The sequence below is a fragment of the Ictidomys tridecemlineatus genome, chromosome 6 (genome assembly GCF_052094955.1).
Source record: "Ictidomys tridecemlineatus isolate mIctTri1 chromosome 6, mIctTri1.hap1, whole genome shotgun sequence".
In the NCBI taxonomy this organism is placed as follows: Eukaryota; Metazoa; Chordata; class Mammalia; order Rodentia; family Sciuridae; genus Ictidomys; species Ictidomys tridecemlineatus.
In genome coordinates, this window is record NC_135482.1 from 83,984,335 (window position 1) to 84,009,182 (window position 24,848).

Sequence of the window (24,848 nt, forward strand, 5' to 3'; positions counted from 1 at the left end):
AGACTCAAAATTGAATAACTATCTTAATACCACATAATGGTCAGAACTGGACCCAAACGGGAGCCTGAGTGACCTGACTGCCTGAACTCTGGCCACTGTTCCATCCTAGTGAAGGGAAGGAAGCATATTAGGTCTCATTTTTAAAACATTGTTTTTTTTTTTTTTTTTTTTTACTTTTAGATGTGATGCTGAAAAAAACTAAGTAGAGCAGAGAATTACTACCAACATGCACGGGCTTGCTTCTTAGTTAACATTACAAGTCCTCTGGCATTGAACAGTCAATGAAATGTCAATGTGGCTTTTTGACAATGATACAAATGGAATCAGGACTGGGTTCTATTGGCTGACCTTATCCAGGGATGCAGAATTTGTAGGTGGCCTATCTTTACTCAGACTACAGCTACAAAAATAGCCACGGGGACAAAAGTAGATATGAGGTTGAAAGAACACATTTCTTACCTCCTGAAGCACATTCTTTTCTATGCTCTTCTATTGTTTTGGGTTCCTCCTTGGCTTCCTAAAATCATAAGGAAATTTTATTGTTGTACATAGAGTGGAAGTTCTTCATAACCAAGCGTTTCTTCACTTCCTGTCTTCTACTAACCCAACTCTGCAGTGCTCAGGGAATTGTAATAAGGGTTAAGGAAAAACAAAAACAAGTCTACTTCTAGAGGCCTTCTCAATCTAGTTGAGGCAAATAGAACATAAACATGAAAAGCTGTGAACATGACACAAGTTATCACAAAGCAAACTTGGATTAATTGCCAAGTAAATGAGGCTTAGGTAAGTCAGTATTCTGAATCGGAAGGAGGCAGAGCTGCATAGGACATCTGCAGGCCAGGAGTGTGACAGCAGCAACAGGAGAGGTAGAACTGATGGATGGATGGATGGATGGATGGATGGATGGATGGATGGATGGATGGATGGATGGATGAGAGATAAAGTAGAGGTGATCTAGAGCCATATAATGTGGCTTCCTATGTTGGTTTTTGAGAGAAATTGTGGCAAAGATAGCTGTTAAGATTGTGCCAGGTGTGGTGGTGCACACCTGTAATCCCAGCAGCTTGGGAGGCTGAAACAGGAGGATCACAAGTCCAAAGCCAGCCTCAGCAAAAGCGAGGTGCTAAGCAACTCAGTGAGACCCTGTCTCTAAATGAAACACAAAATAGGACTAGGGATGTGGCTCAGTGGTTGAGTGCCCCCGAGTTCAATCCCCAGTACCAAAAAAAAAAAAAAAAAAAAAAAAAAAAGATTGTGTTGTGTGAGGTTTTAATTTCACATAATATATTTTTAGGTCACTGACCAACTGTTCTATACATAATAAATACACTTGTATACAAGGGTTACCATAACAACAGGATTGTACTGTACTGTCTGGGAAAATCTCATGGGAGAATTTAAGTATGCAATTATTTTTTATGGTATTATTAGACATTTTCAAAAGAATGGAGACATTTAGAAAACCAAAGTTCCCCATCAAAAAAATAAGTCTAATAAATTTCCTTGGTAGAGCCATTGATACCATGCCATATAATTTTTAGACAACTGAAATAAAGGTTTCAATAGACTACAACAAATAATACAGGTAAAGTGCTGGCTCACTGTCATCAACAGGTGAACACTTTTGAGTTTTTTGAGTCTTTTTCAATCCCATGACCTCTCCCAGTCACAGCCCTCCTGCAGCCCTCCTCAGCCTTGCTCCAGGAGACGCCTGACCATGGCTGAATCCAGTTTATCTTCCACTCATGATCAAATGCACTTTTTTTTATTATTATTATTAGTTGTTCATGACAATACAATGATCTTGAAATATCATACATTTGAATCAAATGGTGTATAATTTCTCATTTTTCCAAGTGTACAGGTTGCAGAATCACATTGGTTATACGGCCACGTGTATACATACAGCACTTCTCCAGCTTATGCCCAACACTCCAGGGAAACTGCTCTCATCAGTGACCTCCTTAGTGCCAAATCCAATGACCATCCTCACTCTTAATCTCACTTGAACTCATTTAGCATATAAAACAAACAAACAAAAAAACGTCTTCTTGAAGATGTTTTTCCCTCTCCTGAGGGTCGTCTCCCTCCCTTCCCAGTCTCTTGGCTGTTGCCTTCTCTCCTGAGTGCTCCCTTCCTGCCCGCCCGAGTCATTGGAAAATCTCGTCCACATATTTGCAGAGTTCTTTGCTGATAACTCATGAACGTGTTTCTGTTTCTAAAAGTCACATGAGTGAGATTATGAACATAGGTGCATAGTTATGTATAAAATCTCCTTAGAGACTACAGATGTCTCATATCAATCCAAAACTTACTTCAAAATGATCTTATTTAACCTCACAAATTCAGTTCTTCCTTTTCCCATCCTCTCACGTTATTCTACTCATTCTTGTAGGTTAATCCATAAAACCTGGGTACCTCTTTTCCCACATCCCTGATGGAAGTCACTACTGCTGAGAATTTCCACCTCTAAATAAATCTCAAATTCATCCCCTTTTCTCCATCTTCACCAAGTTTAAACGACCTCCATCTCTTATCTGATTTATTACAACTGCATTATAGTCAGTCCTACTACCACAATTACTACATTTTCCTAATAGATTATTTCTTAAAGTGTAATTTTTTTTTTGAGATGGGAAGGATTTTTTTTCCTCAGAACACTCTACTAGGGATAACTAACGAAGTTACAGGGGGAATGATTTTCAGCATATGAGCTAGCCAGCGCTACACCCTATGTATACTTCATACCAGTCAAAGGATAGTTTCGGATCACATACCTCACCGTCCCACTTCCTGTATACTGGGAGGCCATAACATTTTATTCTACCTTATTTATTACCCATATGCACCCATATCAGAGACTCCTCTTCACTTGATTAGTTTGCATGAATCTGTTTCTTGCAAACAAATGGACCTCAATGCAACAATGCTTATATACTGAGAGGAAGACTGCAACAAAACACACACACACACACACACACACACACAAACTCCACACATACAATAGTGGGACTAATACATAAGTAAGACCCCTGGAGAATCATGAAGTTGGATCCATAGCCTACAAGTTACCCTTCAATTATTAATTCATATAAGTAGAAATAAGACATCCTTCCCAAAAGGAATTAACATTTTTTTCTATAAACATTTATAGCTATCCTTATGTCTTAGAGAGCTTCAAGAGTGACTATATTTAAGATGGCTAATTCGATTAACCTCATAATTTTCAAAGAATAAATGGGGAACACTTCTAAGAGTCCTTTGCAAATTAAAGAGGCAGCTCTACCACAGTAACATCCATTTTATTGTTCACATGTGCGTACTTCCTTACCAGATTTGATATGGCTTTATCCTTACTCATAGTGTCTTGGCATACAATGTTCTCAGGATCTGGACTGGTGCCTATGAGAAAAAGGAAATACAGTCAACAGTTGGGGATGCAGTAACAAGTAAAAGAGGAAGAAATTGTGAGGGTAGCAATGTGGACAGACCAGGGAAGACAAGAGCCTTAGCATGTGAGACAAACGTAGGTACTGCAAAATGCACAAAGGCGCATGACTCAGAGTCAGGGATGGAGGAGGCTCATGGGGAAGTTGAACCACATAAAACTGCCCAATCAAAGGAACATCTCCATGAATGCCCTTTCAAAGTAGGCTGGTTTTTCTTTAATCTTTTTTTTTTTTTTTGGTTGTTGATTTATCTTATTCATTTATTTACATGTGCCGAGAATAGAACCCAGTGCTCCACACGTTAGGCAAGTGTTCTACCACTGAGCCCGAGCCTCAGACCCAGCCCATAACTAAGCTTTTTAATAGTGTGGCAAATAGTTTTTTTTTAAATTTACATATGCAAAGCTGATAACCATGTGATATCCTACTAACATGAACCTTTCTGAATATGACATCAAAAGAAAAGGTACACTTTAAATTTGTATCATGCCTTTTTGTAACTTCCACATTTTTTGTGGCCGTCTATACTGTCATTGCTGTAGGTGATTATTCTCCTCTTCACAGGATCCTTTGTCCTGCATTTAGTTTAATGCAGACACAGAAGTGAGCAGCGAGACACAGTTTCCTTTCTTTCTTTTTAAGAAAAATATATTTAAAGCAGGTGTTGTATTTTAAAATTTTATATGCAAATGAAAACAAAATGATCACCAGATTCCTTAGAGATGCACATTTCTCCCCAGAGATTTGTTTTAGTTTTCCTTAAATTTTAAGACAGAGAGTAAGTTCTTATGGCCCATAAGTAAAAACAATGTTTTACAGTAAAAAATTTCATCAATACCTGCCAGAAACCTGATGTTCTTGCCTGTAGAACATGATATTAATTTTTGTCTAGCCTTCCAGAAATACTTTTTGCAGACATAAAAACTGGTGTTTTTTTTTTTTTCAAATTTTACATATGATACATATTTTCTATACTTTTCTCAAGGTACATAGTCCTTTCATAGTATTACATGAAAAATTCTCATCATACATGTTTTATGTATGCATATTAAAATTCCATTACATAGATATGCCATAATATGGACTTCTGTTAATAGTTAACTTGTTGCCAAAATTTTATTAGGAACAATGTTTGATCAAAGAAGCTTACATATGTCATTTTGTATGTGCGTGAATGTATTTATAGGCTAAATTCCCAGAAACTGAATTGTTGCATCAGTGTTGCATTTTGAAAGATATTGTAGCCATTTTTGTTGCAAAAGTTTACATTTCCTACAGCACTATATAGGAATTCCTTTTTCCTTTTACAACCTTACCAACAGAATATAATCAATTTTTTGCATATTTGTCTATTTGACAGGTAAAGAATGGTATCTTGGTGCAGTTTTGATTAAAACATTTCCTTACTAAGTATAAGTTGTATTCTTAACACATGAAACAGATTCCTTCCATTTCTGAAATTTTATAACTACTCTAACTTAGGACTTGCACCTCAAATTTAAATGTTGAGTTCAAAGAACAGAATGGATTTTCCTTGACTTTTTTCTTTTTATAGTAAGAATGGGAACCTACATCTCCCTTGGGGGTCAACTGTAGTGATGTCTCTGAAAATGATTAAAAACTATTTGTTTTCAGAGTATAGAAGCAGGAAGGATCTAAAATCATTTAGCTCTTTTGCCTCCTGAGTTTACCACTACTAATTGGTCCATCCTTCTGAGCTGATAGACTAATTCAAATTCTAAAAATTTTCTAAGTGATGTCACATCTGTGTCATATTTGAAACCCAGCAGTGTCCAGTCAGTCTATCAGAAGGAAATATTCAAGCCCCAACACAATATATTGGTTTTGTTCTATCTACAAAATTGAGTGAAAAAATGTCTTCAAAATTCCTTTATAGGAATTATTTTGTAAGAATTAATATAATATTGCCGAGCTATTAAGGACAGTGACTTCACTAGCTTACAGGTTTGCCTTGTATATTAGAATGAAGCTACTCTTTTTTCAAAATATATTTTTTACTTGTAGATGAACACAATGCCTTTGTTCTGTTTATTTTTTATTTTGTGGTGCTAAGGATTGAACCCAGTGCCCCACACATGCTAGGTGAGCACTGCACCACTGAGCCACAACCCCAGTCCTAGAATGAAGCTACAATTGAACCCAGCTTACCTTGGATCTCTGTCACGGAAGACACTGGTCTTGTTGCCTCCTCTTTCTCACAGAGTGATTTACAGTCAAGGCCACCAGAAGCCATATTCAAAACGTCTGATCCAGAATCTACCAAAAGGAAGAAACTAACAGTGTGACTCCTATGCAAAGGAGAATTTGCCTATGCTCTTCTCATTTGCTCACATTTCAGCAGGTTTCAGAACATAAAATTATAATCCTTTTTTGTTTGTTTGTTTCAGTGTCTCTTCCAAATCCACTCACCACTTGAAGTTACAGTACTCTCTGAGGAGGAAATGTGTCCAGGCGACGGTAGTGTGAGATATTCCCTAATAAAAGGGTAGAAAAATATTTCAGTACATCAGATTCAAATAATTCTCTTTTAAATGAGCAGAATACACACATAAATTCACACACCCAACACCAAAAGCAAACCTGGACTGTGGCAGGTCCTCAGAACCCAAGTGTTCAACACCATTCTCCTGGAGGGAGAAAACACAGAGACACAGTTCAATGATTCAACAGTTGCCATTTCAAAAAGTATAATACTAAATTTTTCCCCTGATTTAAAGTATATTTATGCATCTGATATTTAGGAAAATTTAAACAAATCTGGGGGCAAACAAACTTTAAATTCAAAAGCAGATAGAGTTTATTTAATGAACTTAAATTTTCTTTAAACAGAACATTCTATATGAGCATATAAAACATTTCTATTTATGGGACTATTACTCAAGTTAAAACTCTTGGCCAGGTGATAGGAATAGTTCCAATGTTTCCAGCTAGATAAACCATACATTTTAAGTCTAATCATATCTCAAAGATCTGAGGGATTATATCTTAGACAACACCAGTTACCTGGCATTTTAAAAGAGCTTAACAGAACTGTGGTCCCATCCTGCCATAGCAATTTTTTGCAAGTCTCATTTGAACCTCTAAATTCTATCAAGAATTCCCAAATTGGAGGGCATTTTAGGACATTAGGGTTTGTTAGTATATTTGTTCTGTTTCAAAAAGATATATGGTGGCAACATGGCTTTCTTTTTAATAGTGAGGTTATTTAAATTTACTTTCATTTTTATGTATTTAGAAAGCTTATCATAAATCAAAACTGATATAATTTAGGCATATCAGAAACTTGTACAGGTGATGGAAAAATGAAGATACACATGCATTTCATAATCAAACATAGAACTCATTAACTACCACAACCAACAGCAGATTTCTAGAGAGATATGCTGCATATCATATTCGGTATTTAGAATCTATTCATAAACATATTTACCATAACCACAGAAAGGTAAAGATTTAGAAAGGGCTTGCTGAATTTGTAGTTTCCCAGTATAATAAATAGCAGCCTACACCTGTTGAGCACATTAAAGTTTACAAAAGTCCACTTTTTATATCATCTTATCTAATTCTCCCAAAAACTATATGCAACAAGTTTTTGCATGTAAGGAAATCAATACCAGTGGTTAAAGCAATTTCTCAAGAATATCAGAATGGTAGAGCCAATCGTCAAACTCAGATCGAACTAAATGCAGTGTTCTCTCCATTGTAAATAAACCATTCCAAGCATACACTAACCTAACAATTTCCAACTATTGTCTTAGACTTGTAAATGATTTAAATATAAACTTTTAAAGTGTTCACCTTAAATGCTTAGAAAAATTTACAAACTTAAAACAAGAATTTATATCTTAATGACATTCAATCTTTTGTTTTATTTAGTTCCATTACTGTTTTTTTAACTCTAAAAAATTTTATTCATAAATATGTTTAAGATGCACAATGTGATGTTTTGATACAGGTATACATTGTGGAATAATTAAATCAGGCTGATTAGCATATTTGTCAACTCTTTGGTTCAGATCATATATTACCAAAGCCCCTATGACATCAGTTTAATTTAATTTCATGAACTTTCATCAAAGATCCAGTATGTTGTGATATAAGTAAGAAATACTTAATTAATAAATAATTTTTTTAAAAAACATCCAGTGTGTACCAGGAGCAGAGACAAGGCCCAGAGACACATGGAAATATAGGCCTTTTCCTGAAGGGGCTCATAGGTCAGTTAAGGAGATGAATCTATAAAACAAATACCTTATAACTGATAAGCAGTACTTCACAGAGGAAGGCCATATGCAAAGAACAGAATTCATAAAGTGGAGTGATATTGGAATTAAATTTTGAAGAGAAATTGTATCTTATTACCTATAGGTAGGAAACGGCCTTGTCTTTATATTTTTAAAATTCATTATAGGAGTAATTATTATATGCTTATTTACCTAAACTTCAATATATCTGAAATGAAGCTATAAAACTAGATAAAATTAAATATCTTTAAGTTTCATTTGGTATTGAACTTCATAAAAAATCAACTGCATTTCTTAATAAAAAATCAAGTCCATTGAACATTCCACAAAATATAAAACATGGTTACTGTGTATGGACTGAAATACTATTATTACACTATAACTAAAAGCTATCAGAAAAGATTTCATCTTGTACTTATCAGGTTCATGGATAGTCATATTTGAACTTAAGAAGTGGGAAAGAGAATTCAGTTATCATTGTCATTTCACTAAGCTGGTTTCCAAAATAGAGGAAAGTGAAGCATAATTTTTTGTAAAACTTTTATGAAATGAGCTTAATATTATCCTATTTAAGGTCAAAACAATAACTATAGCAAAAACCTAGTGGGCCTCCATTATGTTACAAGTGAGTCTCCTTTGCCATCATGCCCTTCTTATGGCCTCTTTTTTCTATATCTTACAATGAAGCATTTTATGGAGAAGAGGTTTGATAAATGTGAAATACTTACTGACTAAACAAATGATTCTGAAGACACCTCATACATATATCTCTTCATTTCCCTGGAGTAGTTACAAGGTAAGCAGGTGGATATTACTCCCAAATCATGAAACTTTGTAAGTCTTAGTGATCAGAAAACAACCCCACAGACAACATATTTAATTCTAACTTCATAAATTTGTTCTAACAACACTATTTTCTTCTTACAAGAATAACCAGAGAAAAGGAAGTTTCAAATTTTGTTTCAAACTTAGGATCTAGTTAGTGAAAGTTGTAGATATAATACTCAAAGTTTCTTGCTTGGGGTTAGGCTAATCAACAAAAACTTTCCACAGTGGGATCTCTTCTTCTAGCATCAAAAGTTACCCTCTTCAAACCAGCATCCCAACCAAGCCTGCTGAAGAATCTATTCACACACACCAACTTTGAGACCTGAAGAGATTGAAAGAGATAGTCTGTAAAACCACAGAAATCCAAGAAATTGATGAAGACAGCTCAGATGAGAGACTTACATGTGGAAGGTTGGCTCAAGTCAATGAATCTAACACAGGCTGACAGCACAGCAGGAAGAATGCCCTTCCCATCCAAGCCATTCAAATATTAACCTGAATAACATTTACATGGAAACCCACGGTCCAGCCCATCTGCTCTTGACAACAAGAGCTTAATATAGGGTGGGGTAGCCAAGCACTCATGGAACAAAGTGAGACAGATTCTCCCATGGGCTGGGTCAGCAAACACAAGCCTCTTTCATTCATACACACACATTTGCATACACATACACACACACACACGATTACTTTAATAGAAAAATACAAAGAAATACTAAGAAATAAGAGATTTATGATAACAATTAATAAGCCTAGATAATCTTCAAGGACTACTACATTAAATGCTGCTTTATAGATTTTATGATCAGAAATCTTTGTGCTAATAAAAATTTATGTTACCCATATAATTTTTACTATTGGGTCTCTTTGGACAGTTGATGCTGGTCAAATAGATTAACATGGGAACAACAACAACAAAAAAATGAAACAAGAATCTATTTAGACTTACTCCAAACTGTACTTATGTACATTTAAATGTTCTGAAAAGAGGAAGAATGTTAAATAGAACTTTAAAATATTAGAACCCCTGAGGCTGAGGTTGTGGCTCAGTGGTAGAGTGCTTGCCCAGCATGTGTGAGGCACTGGGTTCAATTCTCAGCACCACATATAAATTAATAAATAAATAAAGGTCCATCAACAACTAAAAATTTGAAAAAATAATAAAAATAAAAATAAATTATTAGAAACCCTGGAACATAAACAAAACTAAATTTCCTCATAGTTTTTTTTTTCTTTTTTTTTTCTTTTTTTTTTTCCTCGCAATTTCTAAGTAAAAGAACACCACACCCTAAGATCTACAGGACACACCTACCATAGTGAGGCTCATTTATAATCAGTTATCAGTCAATATCTCCCGTCCCAATTTTGCAACTGGCAATGGTATTTATTCTCCAAGGTTATTAATGCAGCACCTACACATAGCTTGAAAGAACAGGACAACGGCCAGAAAGTCTTCAGAGGTTATTTTTAAATTGATCCTGTGGTTTGACCCAATAAATCATCTTCTCCCAGTGATAGTGTATCTTACACAAAAACATGCAATGACATGAAGAGGAACCTTAAAAGGAGGGAAGACACTTGATCTTTTTTTTAAAAAAAGATCCTTGAACAGCCACAAGGAAACAGAGAAATTCATCTCGAGATCCCTGACCTGTTATAAGGCATCCTCTGATTATCAGCAGTTCCACACTGCTGATAATTCTCACTCTAGGTAATACTACCGTTACTGTTTTGAGTATGTACTATGAAGCAGGATTTCACAAAATATTTTGGTGGAGGCAGATCAGACAGAAGAATCAGTTTTGATGCCATAGAATTTTTGTAGAACTTAATTCTTAGAGTATTTAGTGAAACATACAAATAGGTAACTACCTGTTTTGCAAAGGGCCAGAAAGCCTTTGGTAGCTCTTCAGACATAAAGATAAGAGCAACCACTAACAGAAGGTAGACAGGCTAAGGACCTAGAGGGAAATGACCCAGAGTGGGGAAGAATCAAGGAAGTGTATCTAGCTACTAAAAGAAGCAGTAACACTAGACTCAGTAGGAAACTATGGTACTGGCCACCTTGTATCCCAGCCCTGCTAGACTGTGTCTTGAAATGTAGAGGATAGTTTTCACAACTACCTCAGTAGGATCCTACCAACACTACACCACCCTGGGAGCCCTCTCTGAAAGCACTGGAACAAGAAGGCAGAGTTGCCTCTGCACTGACCAAGGAAAGAAGGTGGGATCACCAGAGGTCCAGATGCAGAGCTCCATGGAGGTCTACAGTGGTGCAGGCAGGGCTCTGGGCAGAGAACAAAAAGGGCAGCAGACACCAAGATGATGAGACCAACTTCACTGTCCCACAACTTCTCAAGAAGCTAAACATCCACCTGGAACCCACTAGTGGATGAGGCCCAAAGAACATGAATATATACTAGAATACACCTCTGGTGATTCTTAGAAATGTTTGAATGCTGGGAAGGCACCCAGTGAAAAGGAAAGGCTTTCCTATTTATCAGCAAGTGGGAAAATAGGTCATTAAAAGGCACTATCTTCCTGTAAACATGACCTACTTGGTTTGTTTCCAACTGATTAGGCTAAAACTTGGCTGTGAAGATGCATATGTGTTGATATATATATAGCATGTGTTTATGCATGTATGTGTGTTGTATCCATGTGTACTGAACTACTCAAAAGCAAAGTAATCTCTCTGTTCCACAGGGGACACAGCAATTTCAGACAGGTTAGGCCACTTATCTAAGTTCACATATTAAGTATTGCAGCCCATCTTAAATATGGCCTGCCTGATTCCAAAGCCTATACTATGGGGACAAAATTTGCAAGGCATTACTAAAATAAATTTCAAATACAAAAGTAGACAGTAGAACTAACTTTTATATGCTTGGGATGTGGCTTCAACAATTATCACCTGGAATGGATGTTGTTTCATCCATTCTTTTACCCTCTAAACCTAACCTATGTTTTTAGAAGCAATCCTAGATATCATCACATGTCATCTGAAAGTATTTAAGTATGAATCCTAAAAGATGAAGACAGTAAGTAATTTATTTCCTTCTTTCCTAGGTACACCAACATGCCACCAATAAAATAATTTACTGGGTCAATAAAGAAGATTCATTCTCCTTAAGAACATTCCAAACAGGTCTCCAAATTATTTTCCTATGAGATATTCTTTTTTGAGACATTAATCTTGATAGAGTCCTTTGCTCAAAGACCATCTCATAAATACCAATCAATGTTCACTTTTTCTTATATTCCCTATGAGAAAGATGCTATATTTATTTTCTGCCCTCCCCAATTCATGGAGAAAATGAATGGGCGGGGGGGGGGGCAGAAAATAAATCTCAAGTCCTTAGGAACACCAGTCCAAAGAAAGAAGCTTCCGAGTATCATCCTCAGTGTTCTAAGTAGAACCTGAAGTGATTGCAAAACAAATAAGAATTCAACAAATATTAATGGGTGGCTACTGTGCACCCATCCATGCACAGAGTACTAGAAACATTTTGGCTAGTGATCAGGTAAGGGCATTCTCCACCAGGCTTATAAGCTAACACAGGATAGGATGTAAAAAATGAATACCCACAATGCAACCAGGAGACAGGTAGCAAAAAGGGAAGGCAGAGAGTTCCTGGGGTCTCAAAGAAGGAAGTTAAATAGTTAAGGAATGAGGAAGCTGAAGCATCAAAACATGATATTTCCAGAACCACATACAAGCTGATTGGGGGGAAAACCTGATTTCTCAAACTCCAATCTATTATGATTTTCACCTCAAAAAGAACTGGAAGACACTGGGTTTGATTCTGAGTACCGCATATAAATAAAATAAAAGTCCATTGACAACTAAAAAAAAATATATTAAAAAAAAAGAACTGGAGATACTTGACTGCCAACATTTTATACTACCATAAAAGGATTTATGAAACAGTAGATTTTTTAAATGGACCTTGATAGTTAAATAAAATTTTGACACATGGAGAAGTGTACAACATTCTGAGCAAAGAAAACACCCCAAGCAGGTTTGGAGTGATTTATTCTGACAGTAGATACTACCTGTTTGGCTGATATAAGGACAATAGCAGGACAGTGCCATGGAAATGAAGGCAGAAAGCTAGGCTGTGACCAGGCCAAAGAAGGATTTGAATACTAGGTCAAGCTTCTTTCATGAGGATGTAGAGACTGGCAAAGATCATCATTTAAAGCCAAGGTATTTAAAACAACAACAACAACAAGCCATCAGTTTGTATATGCTGGAATGAGCATGGTTTATGGTATTTTGATGTTTTATATTATTCTAATTCCCTCTACATTCTATTAAAAATGCTTGGAAACAAAGCTTATTATTTGTTTAGAGATGGGGTGGGGGCTGAAGGAGACCAGTGAGGGTTGGAGAGCACAGTCATGAGGCTGCACAGATCCTGCAGGGGGCAGAAACCTGGAATGGGACTATGGAGAATCAGTGGTTTCAGCCACAAAGTAAAGCCAACAGACTCATTCTTGAGACTATAGAAAGAACACAGGAAAGCAAGAACTTTCAGGGAATCTAGTTATCACCCTGAGTGCATTTGACAGGAGTTTCTTTGTGATCCAGATCTTTCCTAATTGTTAATGGGTGTCAAGACCATACACAAAACAACTTCATCACCTCTCCCAATGAGTGGATTAGGAGGTCCTTTTAGATTCATAAGGCAGCACATTTCTTAGCCAAAAAACCAAAACAAATAAACAAAAAACCCACTTTCAAGGTAACTATAGTGATTATTATGTCTCAAATGTCTAAATTCAGAGGGGTTGTGAAAAGGACAAGTCCTTTTGAAGCTAGACAAACCTGAACTTGAAATCTAGGTTTGCTGCTTATTAGTCAAGTGATGTTGGGCAAGTTAGATAACTCCCTCAAAGTCAGGTGTCTCCTTTGTAAAAAAAACAGAGAATACCTGCCACTCAAGGTTGTGAGGAGCATTAATAATATGGCACACAGAAATGCTTTCCTACAAAGTGCCCGGTACACAACTGATGTTTGTTTCTTCTCCCTTCTTAGTGAAATTGGTGCCAGATAAAAGGGAAATTACTAATAACTGAACATCCTGTAAGCTCCTAAACTCAACTTCCGTTATTAAAGCTTCATAAGAACTACCAAGTAATAGCAAAATAGATTTGTTTTCTTCTTAGTTGCTCAATAAGGCAGGTACTAATGAACAGGGGGAAAATGTCAGATGCATACCTTCAAAGGAGTAAGAATGACTCGCACAACTTAGTGGTAAAAATCTTTTAAATGGGCACGGGATCTGAATGGAAGTGTCTCCAAAATATACAAATGACCAACAAACACATGCAAACATGCTGGACATCATTAATCACTAGAAAAATACAAACCAAATCCATTGAGATACCTCTTTGCATTCAGTGATGGCTGTAAACAAAAAGGGAGTTTTGGTGAAGTGCAGAGAAATTAGAATCTGCCAGATATCACTTGTGGGAATATAAAATGGTGCCACCACTGTGGAAACCCATCCTTTAGACCCTCAAAATATTAAACAGAGTGACCATCTGAGGCAGTAATTTCTACTGATAGAAATATACCAAAATAATTAAAAACCTACATTTACACTAAAACTTATACACTAATGTTCATCATGACATTGTTTGCAGCAGCCAGTCAAAAAACTCAAATGCCCATAAACTGTTAGTTAAACAAAATGGGATATCCAACATAATATTATTCCACCATAAATGGAAGTACTAATAATAAAATACATACTACAATATGGATGAACCTTGAAAACGATAATTAAAAGAAGACAGGCACAGGAGGGTGTATATATATGGTTTTATTCAACTTAAGATAAGATATCTAGAATAGGCAAATCTATGGAGAATGTAGATTAATGCCTAGAGCTGAGTGTTTAGAGGAAGGGGAAATTGCAAAAGGGTATTGGGGTTTCTCTTGGAGGTGATTCCAATGTTTTAAAATAGGTGATGGTGATAGTTAAAACCAGTTCATTGAACAGTTTAAATTAATGAATTATATGATGTGTGAATTTTATATATATATATATAATTATATATATATGTGTGTGTGTGTGTGTGTGTGTGTGTGTGTGTGTGCACGCGCGCGCACACGTGATGAATGGCCAGATCCTAAAGATGAACTGTCTGCTCCATTTGACTGAACTCACTGGGCCCACGCTCAGGCTACAGACTAGGAAGGAACTCTGACCACCTCCATAGTCCTTCTCAAGTTGTTTCACGTTATCCTCTTCTTGGGTAAAAAAGCAGCATTACTGCCTGACATTGGTTGTGAATATGCTAAGATCATGGCCTTACTCTGTGGTCTTTAATAAAGGGCCAATTCCTCAAAGATTGCCTAGCTTTGATTTCAGTTCTTAGAGAATCAATGTGATCTGATACTACTTACAGTCAATAGTGAGTTTAAGTCCCAAACCAGCCTGCCTCCTAAACACAAATTTCATTGTACTTTGTCAAAATCTCCCTCTGGTTATATAACCCAAATTTCATACTACATGGGGCGTAGAAAGTCCCCAAATACTGAGCTTTATTTTTTTTTAAATATTTTTTAGTTGTTGATGGACACAATATCTTTATTTATTTATTTTCATGTGGTGCTGAGGATCAAACCCAGTCCTCACACGTGCAAGGCATGCGCTCTACCACTGAGCTACAGCCCCAGTCCCTGAGCTTTAATTTTATCACTTCAGAAGTTGATATTTCTAATTCATCTGTGGTCTGTATTATCAGATTCATACTTGCTGTACTAGGAGCCATGACATTTTTAAAAGAAAAGAAGCAAAGGAAAGAAGAAAGAATACTCAAAGAACAGGACCAGCATGGGACAATACTGAAGATGAAATTGTAAACTGCCACAGCACTCACTTCCATACTTAGGTTGTCATTCATCTCGATGTAACCCGAAAGATCTGCTCCTGGGTCTGGACCACCTACAGGACACCTGGCAGTAGAAAGTAGAGCCATTTACTACAAGTAGAAAAACTGAAAATTTTAGCAGATACCAAATTATGACACAGTTCCCACGACCCCACACCCAGTCTATCAAATTTCTAATTAAATTCCTGGCTTCATTAAGACATAATGAAAGATAGCTTCCACCTTCATCAGAGAGAAGTTACAGACAACAGAAAAGCCAGCCAAAAATGAAAATAAAGAATTTGCAATTCAAAGTCTGGCTTCCTCACCCTCAATACAGAAAGGAAATTTCACCAGGGTAGAGAGTCCTTACAAACTCCACTAACATGTCTGCATTTTTCCTAAAGAAGATCAGTTTGCATACTTAAAAAGATAGATGAGCATAAATAAGCATCGAAAGAGAATGGGGGGGAGGGGCGAGCAGAGACAGGTTTCCAAAGGCTTGTTAACCTTAAGTGTGAAAGGAATAGAATTAAAATCCAAACTCATCTAAATTAACCTAGTAATATGTACTTAGTATATATCTCCCCAAACTAGGGTAACTGAATTGGTCTCTTAAGATTTTAGAATGACTATCATAAAATTCAAAAGCAGTGTCTTTATTTTACAACTGTAAATTTTCAGAAAGTTAGAGAGTTCCACAATAAAGATGTTATAATCTCAGGGTATGAAAATCTAACCAATTAAAATGTTAGGCAGTGGGAATAGGCTACCCATAAAGAGTAGGCTAAGTGAAGCAGCAAGTCCTTCCTGAGATGTTTCTTTTTCCTGTTAGTAGCTGCAACCTGCTAGTTTTTGCTTCTGCAGTCATGCTTGCTCAGCAGCTGTGGCAGGAATCAAATCTGCCTGGAGAGAGGAAAAGGGACCCAGGCTACTTATATGAGAAGTCTTGAAACCTGGAGGTCTGTGTACTGAGAACAAAGGGCTGTGCTCAGCCTTTGGAGAAGACTCTGCTGAGCCCACATCAGTGCTGAATAAACCTTGCTCTTCTGAATCTCCTACTGCTGCCTGTCTCTTTCCATTGCCATAATTTTCCTTATTTTTCCATAACAAAGTAAATTGTCCTCTTTTAACTTACTTGTGTTGTCTCTTCACATCCAAAGCACCATCCTTTATTTCTCCATATTTGGATCTTTCACTTGAAGCCTCAGTTGGGTTGGCTACACATAAGGAAGATGTCAGTTGTGGCCTTGGAATCACTGTAAGACTATCCAGAGACAAGGCATCTGTAGTAGAACAGAAAGGAATAAAAATAGAGATTAACTTCTGGTTCATACCACATTAAAGAATAAACTTATCCTCCCTAAAGACTTGATTGGCAGAACTATTTATGTGAAAGCAAAAGCCAACCCAATTCTATTAGCACTTTAACAAATGCCCAAGATGCTGGGTTACATGGGGGTGGAAATGCCAAATGTTTATTTAAAAAAAGAGAGGAAAAAAAAAGGTGAGGCATGGAAGACAGATGATCTTGGTCTCCTAAACAACTAGAGGGCCAATATTCTTCAGCCAGCAGGCAAAAATCCAGCCAGCTGCCTGTTTTAAAAAAAAAAAAAAAAATATATATATATATATATATATATATATATATATATATATATATTAGTTATTAATGGACCTTTATTTTATTTATTTATATGTGGTGCTGAGAAATGAACCCAGTGCCTTCACATGCTAGGCAGGTACTCTACCACTGAGCCACCACCCTAGCCCCAGCTGCCTGTTTTTGTAAATAAAGTTTTACTAGAATATAGCCACACCTATCCACATACATCTCCATGACTGCTTGTGTGCTACAAGAGTAAAGTTGAATAGTTGTAACAGAAATTGTACGGCCTGAAAGTCCTAAAATATTTATTATCTGACCCTTTCCTGAACAACTTTGCAGACTTCTGAAAAATATCAGACATTGTGATTAGATTTCATCAAAACATAGTACAAGAAATAGGTAAGAATGACACACCAGTCTTTTGGGGAAACCATCTTTTTAGGTGGGTATTGGATGCAGCAGTTTAAAGGAAAACACAAAGGCTATGGAGTCAAGCACAATTTTTAGTTCTGATCCTGGATCTGCTAAATGCCAGTTGTGTCACCTTGGGTAAATATCTATGTCACTCTGAGGCTTAGTTTATGTATCTATAGAATGATACTTGGCCTTGAGTATCTGTTTCCTGGTCTTTAAAATTGGGAATTACAGAGGGGTGGGTACAGTAGTAGAGTGCTGGCCTAGTATGCACCAGGACCTGGATTCCTCCCCAGCACAGCAAAAATGGGAATCACATTAGCATCTGCACTCTTAGGCTGTGGTGAGGACTAAATGAGTTTACAGATATGTTACCCACAGCAAGTATTCTTTAAGTGCTGACTTATTGTTGGGTGTGGTTATCTCTGAGTTATCATAAATGAAATAATCTCTATAAAATTCTAGTGCCTGACACAAAAATGAAAATTCCATCCGTGGTGGTAGCAGTTTCTCCTTTTGTAGTTCAATGATCCACAAACCACCATCTTTCTTAAATTTATTTGATGAGCATCCCATTTTTATTATCATTCCAGAACCAGCATGAACTTCTGCTTTTGACTGCATCTGGGTTTTGTAGAGCATCTCCGAGGTTAGGGCTCTTTCTCCTCCGCCTGGCAATCAGTAACAGTTCACAACTGGATCCTCAACTTGCTTTTGCTTCAAACTTCCTTCTGCATCTCAACCAAAACCCTCTTGTTTCCACAATGAGCTTTGCCTCTTCTTCAAACACAAGGCTTTTTGTGTTCTTCTCTTTTTATTCTGTTTCATTTGTCCATGTCATTCTCATCCATCAAAATACTTTTTTCACACTTTTCACCAAACTCAACCCATCCCTCAAAGCCTGGTTCAACACTCCCCTCTTCTGTGGGGTACTCTCTTACTTCTCATCTCTCAGTCTAGGTCCTGTCTCCCACTAATCTGTAGGCTATTTGAGGACTGGGAATGGAACTCAGGGGCACTTAACTACAGAGCCACATCCCCATTCCCTTTTTGTATTTTATTAGAGACAGGGTCTTATGGAGTTGCTTAGGCCTTGCTAAGTTGCTGAGTTTGAATTTGAATTTGTGATACTCCTGCCTCAGCCTTCCAAGCTACTGGGTTTATAGGCATGAGACATCAAACCCAGCACTTATTCTTTATTATACATAATATGTTGCCTTGCACAGAATAGGTACTCAAATACATACTGATTGACTGACTGAACCCAGAAATAAATACCCAAATATTCAACAATTCTTCCTGTACAAATAAAATTGTAATGAATTATTTGCCCTTTCAAAAAGAATTCCTCTCTCAATACAATTCCTCCCCCCACCCAAGCATGTCTCAGCTGGTGCTGGAGGAGGGGCGACCCAAGCTCACCCAGAAGAGGCGTATACCAGCATGTATTTTTCAAGGTCAGGGGTATGTGATGAATTCTTGCCTCTTGACTACTGTGTGGTTTGTGGTAACACTGCTTCTGAATGGAAAACCAAGTATTATTAGCTGTCTAACGGAATATAACATAAAACATTTTCTAATATACTTTATCTTCCAAAGCAGAAAGAATATCACTGGTCTTAAATGGTCCTGTGAGAGAAGTCAGAAAGAAAATAAATGATGTCAAGTGAAAAAGCTTTCATGCTTTTTGATCAAAAGATATACATTATGAGTAAATTAGAACACTCATTCAAAAATCACAGTTCAGTGATCTAACATAATACTCGCATCACCAACTCCAAATAAATAATTTACACTTTGATATAAATAAAGCCTCTGAGGGAAGAGTTAAGCATGAGAGACAAGCCAAGTAACTCCTTGTAATACCACAGTCAAAAAATTTAAAATATTAGTACTTCTTGGACCAACCAAAAGATACCATGTGTATGAGAGGGAAAAAAATATATTTTAAAGAAAAGTATTGTGTTTGGAATCCTTGGGCTATGCATATATACTGAACTCAATTTTTTATTTTACCATAGCAGCTGATCCATGTTTGCTACCTAAATAAGTTCAGAAAGCTTAAGCTTACCAATTTTTCTTGAAGAGATGGTTGAATTTTCTCTGGGCAGGACGGGGGATCATCGTGAGAAAATTCCTCATCTAAAAACCTCTGTAATCAGAAAATGGCAAAGTGTATTGAAAGATGAAATGTAGAAAGGGTCCAAGATGCAAAGCCCAGCAGAGGTGGGTGCCCTCTACTTCAGGGAACCTATTTGTCACGGCAAATGGGTATTTTACCCATTCATTGATCTAGGAGTAAAACTCAAAGATCAGGAACCAGGAATTGAATGGCTTTGTCACTGAAATTAGGCAGAAGCCTAGGAAGCTTTTTAGACATAACTTGGAGTAGTAAAATGGTGTTAGGAAAATTTGATAGTAATAAAATTGTGGTCTTAATCCAAGAGGCAGATGCATATTTATGGGAGTGACATTACAATAGAAAATTTTATTGGTGTTCTTGAGATGATTAAGAATTCTTTAGATATGGAGATTTTTTTCCTGCTGAACAGGGGCTTTTTAGGCACTCTGCCTAGTCTTTCTATGTGAAAATTTTTTTTTTTCTGCTTAAACAGATGTTGTCTACATTATGCCCTGGAAAGAGATACCAGCAAATATCACTCTTCTTCACTCTTTCATCTCCTCACTCCAGTGCCAATCTCTCTGTTTCCTTATGTTCTTCATTTATGAACCAAAAAGGAGATTCACCAAGCATCATAAGGGAAATAAATATATTCAACTCTACCATGGATTTCTTGAGATATCCAACAGAAAGGTATTGAAAGTTTAATACAAATAGGAGAAAGAAAAAAGACATAAGCACTAAAACTGTTTGTGGCACTCAAAAAATTTTAGCATATGGTTTTAAATTGAAAAATACACCCTTCCTATCAGATAGGAGGTGCCTACAAAACTGGTTCTCTGCTAACAGATGCAGTGGCTGGGCAAATTCTGAAATGCTTCCTCTTTGGGAGATGCTATCAGGAGACACTCACTGATGTGAGTTCTCCCCTCGTTTTCCTAAACACTTTCTGTGAACAAGAGAACAAAGTCTACCAAAGTCTTTTCTTCTAAGTTGGTTATTTAATTTAATGGTTAAAACCACCCCATATTCTACATTAATTTCAAAACCTAATACAAGTTATAAATCTTCCCCAGAGTAAATAAACACATTATCACACAGGTTTTTGTTTTTGTTTTTGTTTTACCTGAAACAGAAAGCCATGGTGTTGTCCTTCAGTTAACTGCTTTCGAAGCACCTCAATAGTTGCTATGAAGAGAATTTACAACCAGTTCAATATGACCATTTTAAATCCCCTTCCCATCATTTATTTCATCGCTTTATAAAATTGTAATGACTTTGCATTGGGGATCTGAAGGAAAGAAGACGACAACTGACTTCTGAGAATGGCATTGGCCCCTTAAGACTTAGGGACAGAGAAACAGGCTGCGGCAGCTCAACCATTCTCCCCCTTAGGTATTTAAAACTAACCTTGGTAGACACAAGTGATCTGCCTCCTTGAAGTGAGTCACAGAATTTATTCAATCTTAAAACAAGAATACAAGGGCTGGGGATGTAGGTCAGGTCAGTGGTAGAGCTCTTGACTAGCAGGTGCCAGGCCCTGGATTCAGTCCCCAACACCACAAAACAAGAAAAACACCTTAGTGAGTCATTCAGGCCAACCTCCCACCATACAGGAATCTGGTGTCCAGTAAGCCTCTGTTTGAACCCTAGAATTAGGGCCCTACAACCTCAGAATTTTATAAATTAAACTGAGAGGCCGAGAACACTGACATCCAGAGGATTGAGATGAGTGACAAGCAATGGGCCCAAGTTCAGATCCACAGGACAACAGTGGATTCCGTGTGCTATCCCATGACGTTAGAAACATGTGCTTTAACTAAAATCTGCTGCCCAGTAAGTTTTCAAAGTCTTATCTCTCAAATAATGGAAATGGGAGTGGGTGGTGGTGGATATAGCTATTTAAGTTAATAGTAACATACTTATTTGACAATCCATACTCTAAAATATAGCTAAGAATGAGAAAATAGACCACATCTTTCAACAACCAAAATAGACACTGATATTCATGCCCTTTACTCACGTGGAAAATCTCACACATCACCAACACTGGGCTCTGAATTTATACATTATTCTCACAAGCTCGGCTGCTTTCTCAGCCCACAGAAGATTCAAAGCAAAAATTAAACAAGGGGATGGAGCTCTGCTAGATGGAAGCATATTAATAGCTACCACTATTTTTTTTTTAAATCCCTAAGAGTCAGGAAAATTATTAACAGCAGATCTTCGGGTGTCCAAAACACACAGCAATCTGGTACTGCTTGTTTTATAGACCCACAGTTTTATATCTCAAAAACCTGAAAAAATTCTGAGCAATGAAAAATATTAGTAATATGTATAAAAATTCTATATAAAATCTTCAATTATATAGAATATTACCTATGTAAAAATTATATTTTATGCAAACTCTTTTGTAAAAATAGTTTATTTTTCAACTAAACCGGATAGTACCAAGTATCTCCTCGGCCAGTAAGGTTTTTAATATTTATTTTTTTAATTGTAGTTGGACACAATACCTTTATTTATTTTTATATGTTGCTGAGGATTGAACCCAGGGTCTCACATGTGCTAGGACAGTACTCTACCACTGATCCACAACCCCAGCCCACAATACCATTTTTTTTTTAAATTTCAAGCCAAGCGCAGTGGCACGTACCTATAATCCCAGAGGCTTGAGAGGCTGACACAGGAAGATAATAAGTTCAAAGCCAGCCTCAGCAATGATGAGGTACTAAGCAACTCAGTGAGAACCTGTCTCTAAATAAAATACAAAAATAAAGCTGGAGATGTGACTCAGTGATTGAGTGTCCCTGAGTTTGGTCACCAGTACTCAAAAGAATAAAATTAAAACTATTTCAAACTTATAAAAGGATTAAAATTTTTTCTCTTTAATACTTAGAACTCATGAGTTATTTTTTTTTAAAAAAATCAATGTCTAAGAAATAAGACCCTGTGTTCCTCCTGACCTATATTCAAAAGAGCAACAAAGCTTGCAGAAGTGGCCATTATGTTTTTGAGGGTTGTGTATCACTAAAACACAAATTCAGAATTCTGTCTTAGAATTATCAAACTAAGTTTGTGCTTCAGAAGAAATAATGAGTTAGTACAGCACTGTCTAAATTACCCATCTGCTTTCCCACCAGGCAATCTTGGGTTTTAGAAAGAGTCTATCTCAAAGCATTCAAATTAAAAACCTTTTTTCAACAGATGTTTTGTGCAATAAGTAGCAACTATTTCCATATTTTCCATATGGCAAAACAAGCTGGTTTACGACCCCAATTTGCATTCACCTTTGCATTCTTCTGTTTGAAGTGGGACTTGCCATGTCTCTAGGACATTTAGGCTGCACATAAGAACAAATAAAACAATGACCACTGCATCCCCTGCAGCTGCCACCTGTGATTATAAGATGGGACCAGGTGTCTTGGTGAGTTGCTTCTGAAGGAAGCTGAGATAAAGCAACTTTCTAAATGACTATGCAATGGAGCTTTTAGGCAAAGGCCCTACAATTAATTGACTGTTGAAAATTAAAGCTGTAACATTGTTAGAGCTATAATAATGTTAGTTATCAATGATGCTTCACATTTATGGAATATGGACTTCTATAACACAGTATATAGCTTACTGAAAAAAAAACCTCATGTTCTGTAAAATTGTGCATTAAAAATGTCAGGATTCATTAACCACAGGCTATGAGAAACTACAAGGACAACGAACCTGATTTTAAAACGGGCAAAAAACACAGGCACTTCACAAAGAAGATACATAATGGCCATTCAGTACATAAAAATGTGCTCGACATCATTAGTCCTCTAAAAGATTAAAATTACAATGAGATGTCAGCAGAGTGGCCAAAATAAAAATTGACACTATAAAATACTGAAGATGTGGAACTTCCATACGGTGCTGGGGGAGTGTAGAATGCCCAACACCATGGAAAAGTGGTAGTGTCTTTGAAATTTAGAGCCACAACCATGCTATGACGTAACAATTCTGTTCCTCGGTATTTATTCTAGATGAAATAGGAACTTATGTCCACACACAGATCTGTGCACAGATGTTCAAGGCAGCTTTATCCATTATAACTTAAAATGGGAGATACTCCAGAGGTCTAGTAATAGGAGAAAAGAATCAAATTACCTTTTATCTCAATAAAAAATTACCTCAATAAAAAAATTACTGGGAAATAAGACAAGTGAATCTCAAAAATATTACGCTGAGGGAGAGACACCAAAGAGTACATATGGTATAACTCAATTCTAGAACATGCCAACTACCCTAACCAGATCAGTGGCTGCTCCTTGTGGTGGAGGTGGGGGAGGAGCATTCAACTGGGAAGTAGCTCAAGGGAGAGTTCTGACAGAAGTTCTGTGTTTTGATGTGCTTTCCTGAGGCTGGTGGGACAGTGAACTTAACGTCTGAAAACACTTGAAAATTACAACAAAAATAACAGGGTTTATAAGATAAACAGGGTTAGGAAGAAACCACTAAAAAACATATGCAACATTGTCACCAGAGTCTAGTAAATACAATCATTATTAGTACCCAGGAAGAGTACATGGATCACCCAGACATGCATCTCAGAAGGCCTCACAGAGATTAGAAATGCACAAATACAACAGAGCAAGAACCTTTAAATGAGACAACGCTGGTTAGGTGCTAAGAAAACGCAGGTGGAAGTGGAACTCTCAGACAGCAGGGCTGCCAAGGAGAACAAGCCATCTGCTGTGCACAGAGCTCTGCAAGGCTGGGGTTGAGCCTCTCTAGGGGGTGGGGGAGGCCCAGGTGCAAACACTTGTTTTGAATTTTCACAAAATAAAGCTGAAAGGGCTCCTGGTGCCCATTTGGCAGCCAAGCTAAGGGGTATTTTCCTTTCTTGCAGAAGGTGATTGATCATTCTATGTCTTCCAACCCAGATCCTATTTCCAAGAAGATAGTGAATGAAACAATAGAAATCCCCTCTTACATTAACATGATATTCAGCATTAACCAATAATCACAGAAGAGGTAATTCCTGTTATAGGAACATGCTCTGCATAGTGTATACCAACTCTGGGCAAGTGCTAGCCACCACACTAAACTTGCAGTTCTCAACTACATTGGTGGAAAAGGACGCTGAGACACAGAGAGGTAAAGTGACTGGCCCAATTTCACCTGGCAACGCTTTATGTAGAGTTTGAGTCAGGACAAAGGTTGGTTTAACTTCAAATCCCAGGCTCTTAAACTATTACACCACACTTCCTAGATTATTTCATGCATACCTACCTTTTTCATTG

The 24,848-nt window shown here is 37.0% G+C and overlaps 1 protein-coding gene across 1 annotated transcript in view; it reads right to left on the bottom strand.

Annotated features, from left to right (window-relative positions):
- Irag2 (inositol 1,4,5-triphosphate receptor associated 2) overlaps nucleotides 1-24,848 on the bottom strand; it is a 113,090-nt gene that overhangs the window by 23,717 nt on the left and 64,525 nt on the right. Inside the window, exons 20-29 of the mRNA XM_040280897.2 lie at nucleotides 20,699-20,760; nucleotides 19,522-19,602; nucleotides 18,873-18,969; nucleotides 16,566-16,713; nucleotides 15,437-15,512; nucleotides 6,051-6,097; nucleotides 5,880-5,944; nucleotides 5,619-5,726; nucleotides 3,332-3,402; nucleotides 460-517 (exon numbers count right to left, since the gene is read on the bottom strand). Of these exons, the coding sequence (XP_040136831.2) occupies nucleotides 460-517; nucleotides 3,332-3,402; nucleotides 5,619-5,726; nucleotides 5,880-5,944; nucleotides 6,051-6,097; nucleotides 15,437-15,512; nucleotides 16,566-16,713; nucleotides 18,873-18,969; nucleotides 19,522-19,602; nucleotides 20,699-20,760 (813 nt within the window). The remainder of the gene's footprint in view (nucleotides 1-459; nucleotides 518-3,331; nucleotides 3,403-5,618; nucleotides 5,727-5,879; nucleotides 5,945-6,050; nucleotides 6,098-15,436; nucleotides 15,513-16,565; nucleotides 16,714-18,872; nucleotides 18,970-19,521; nucleotides 19,603-20,698; nucleotides 20,761-24,848) is intronic.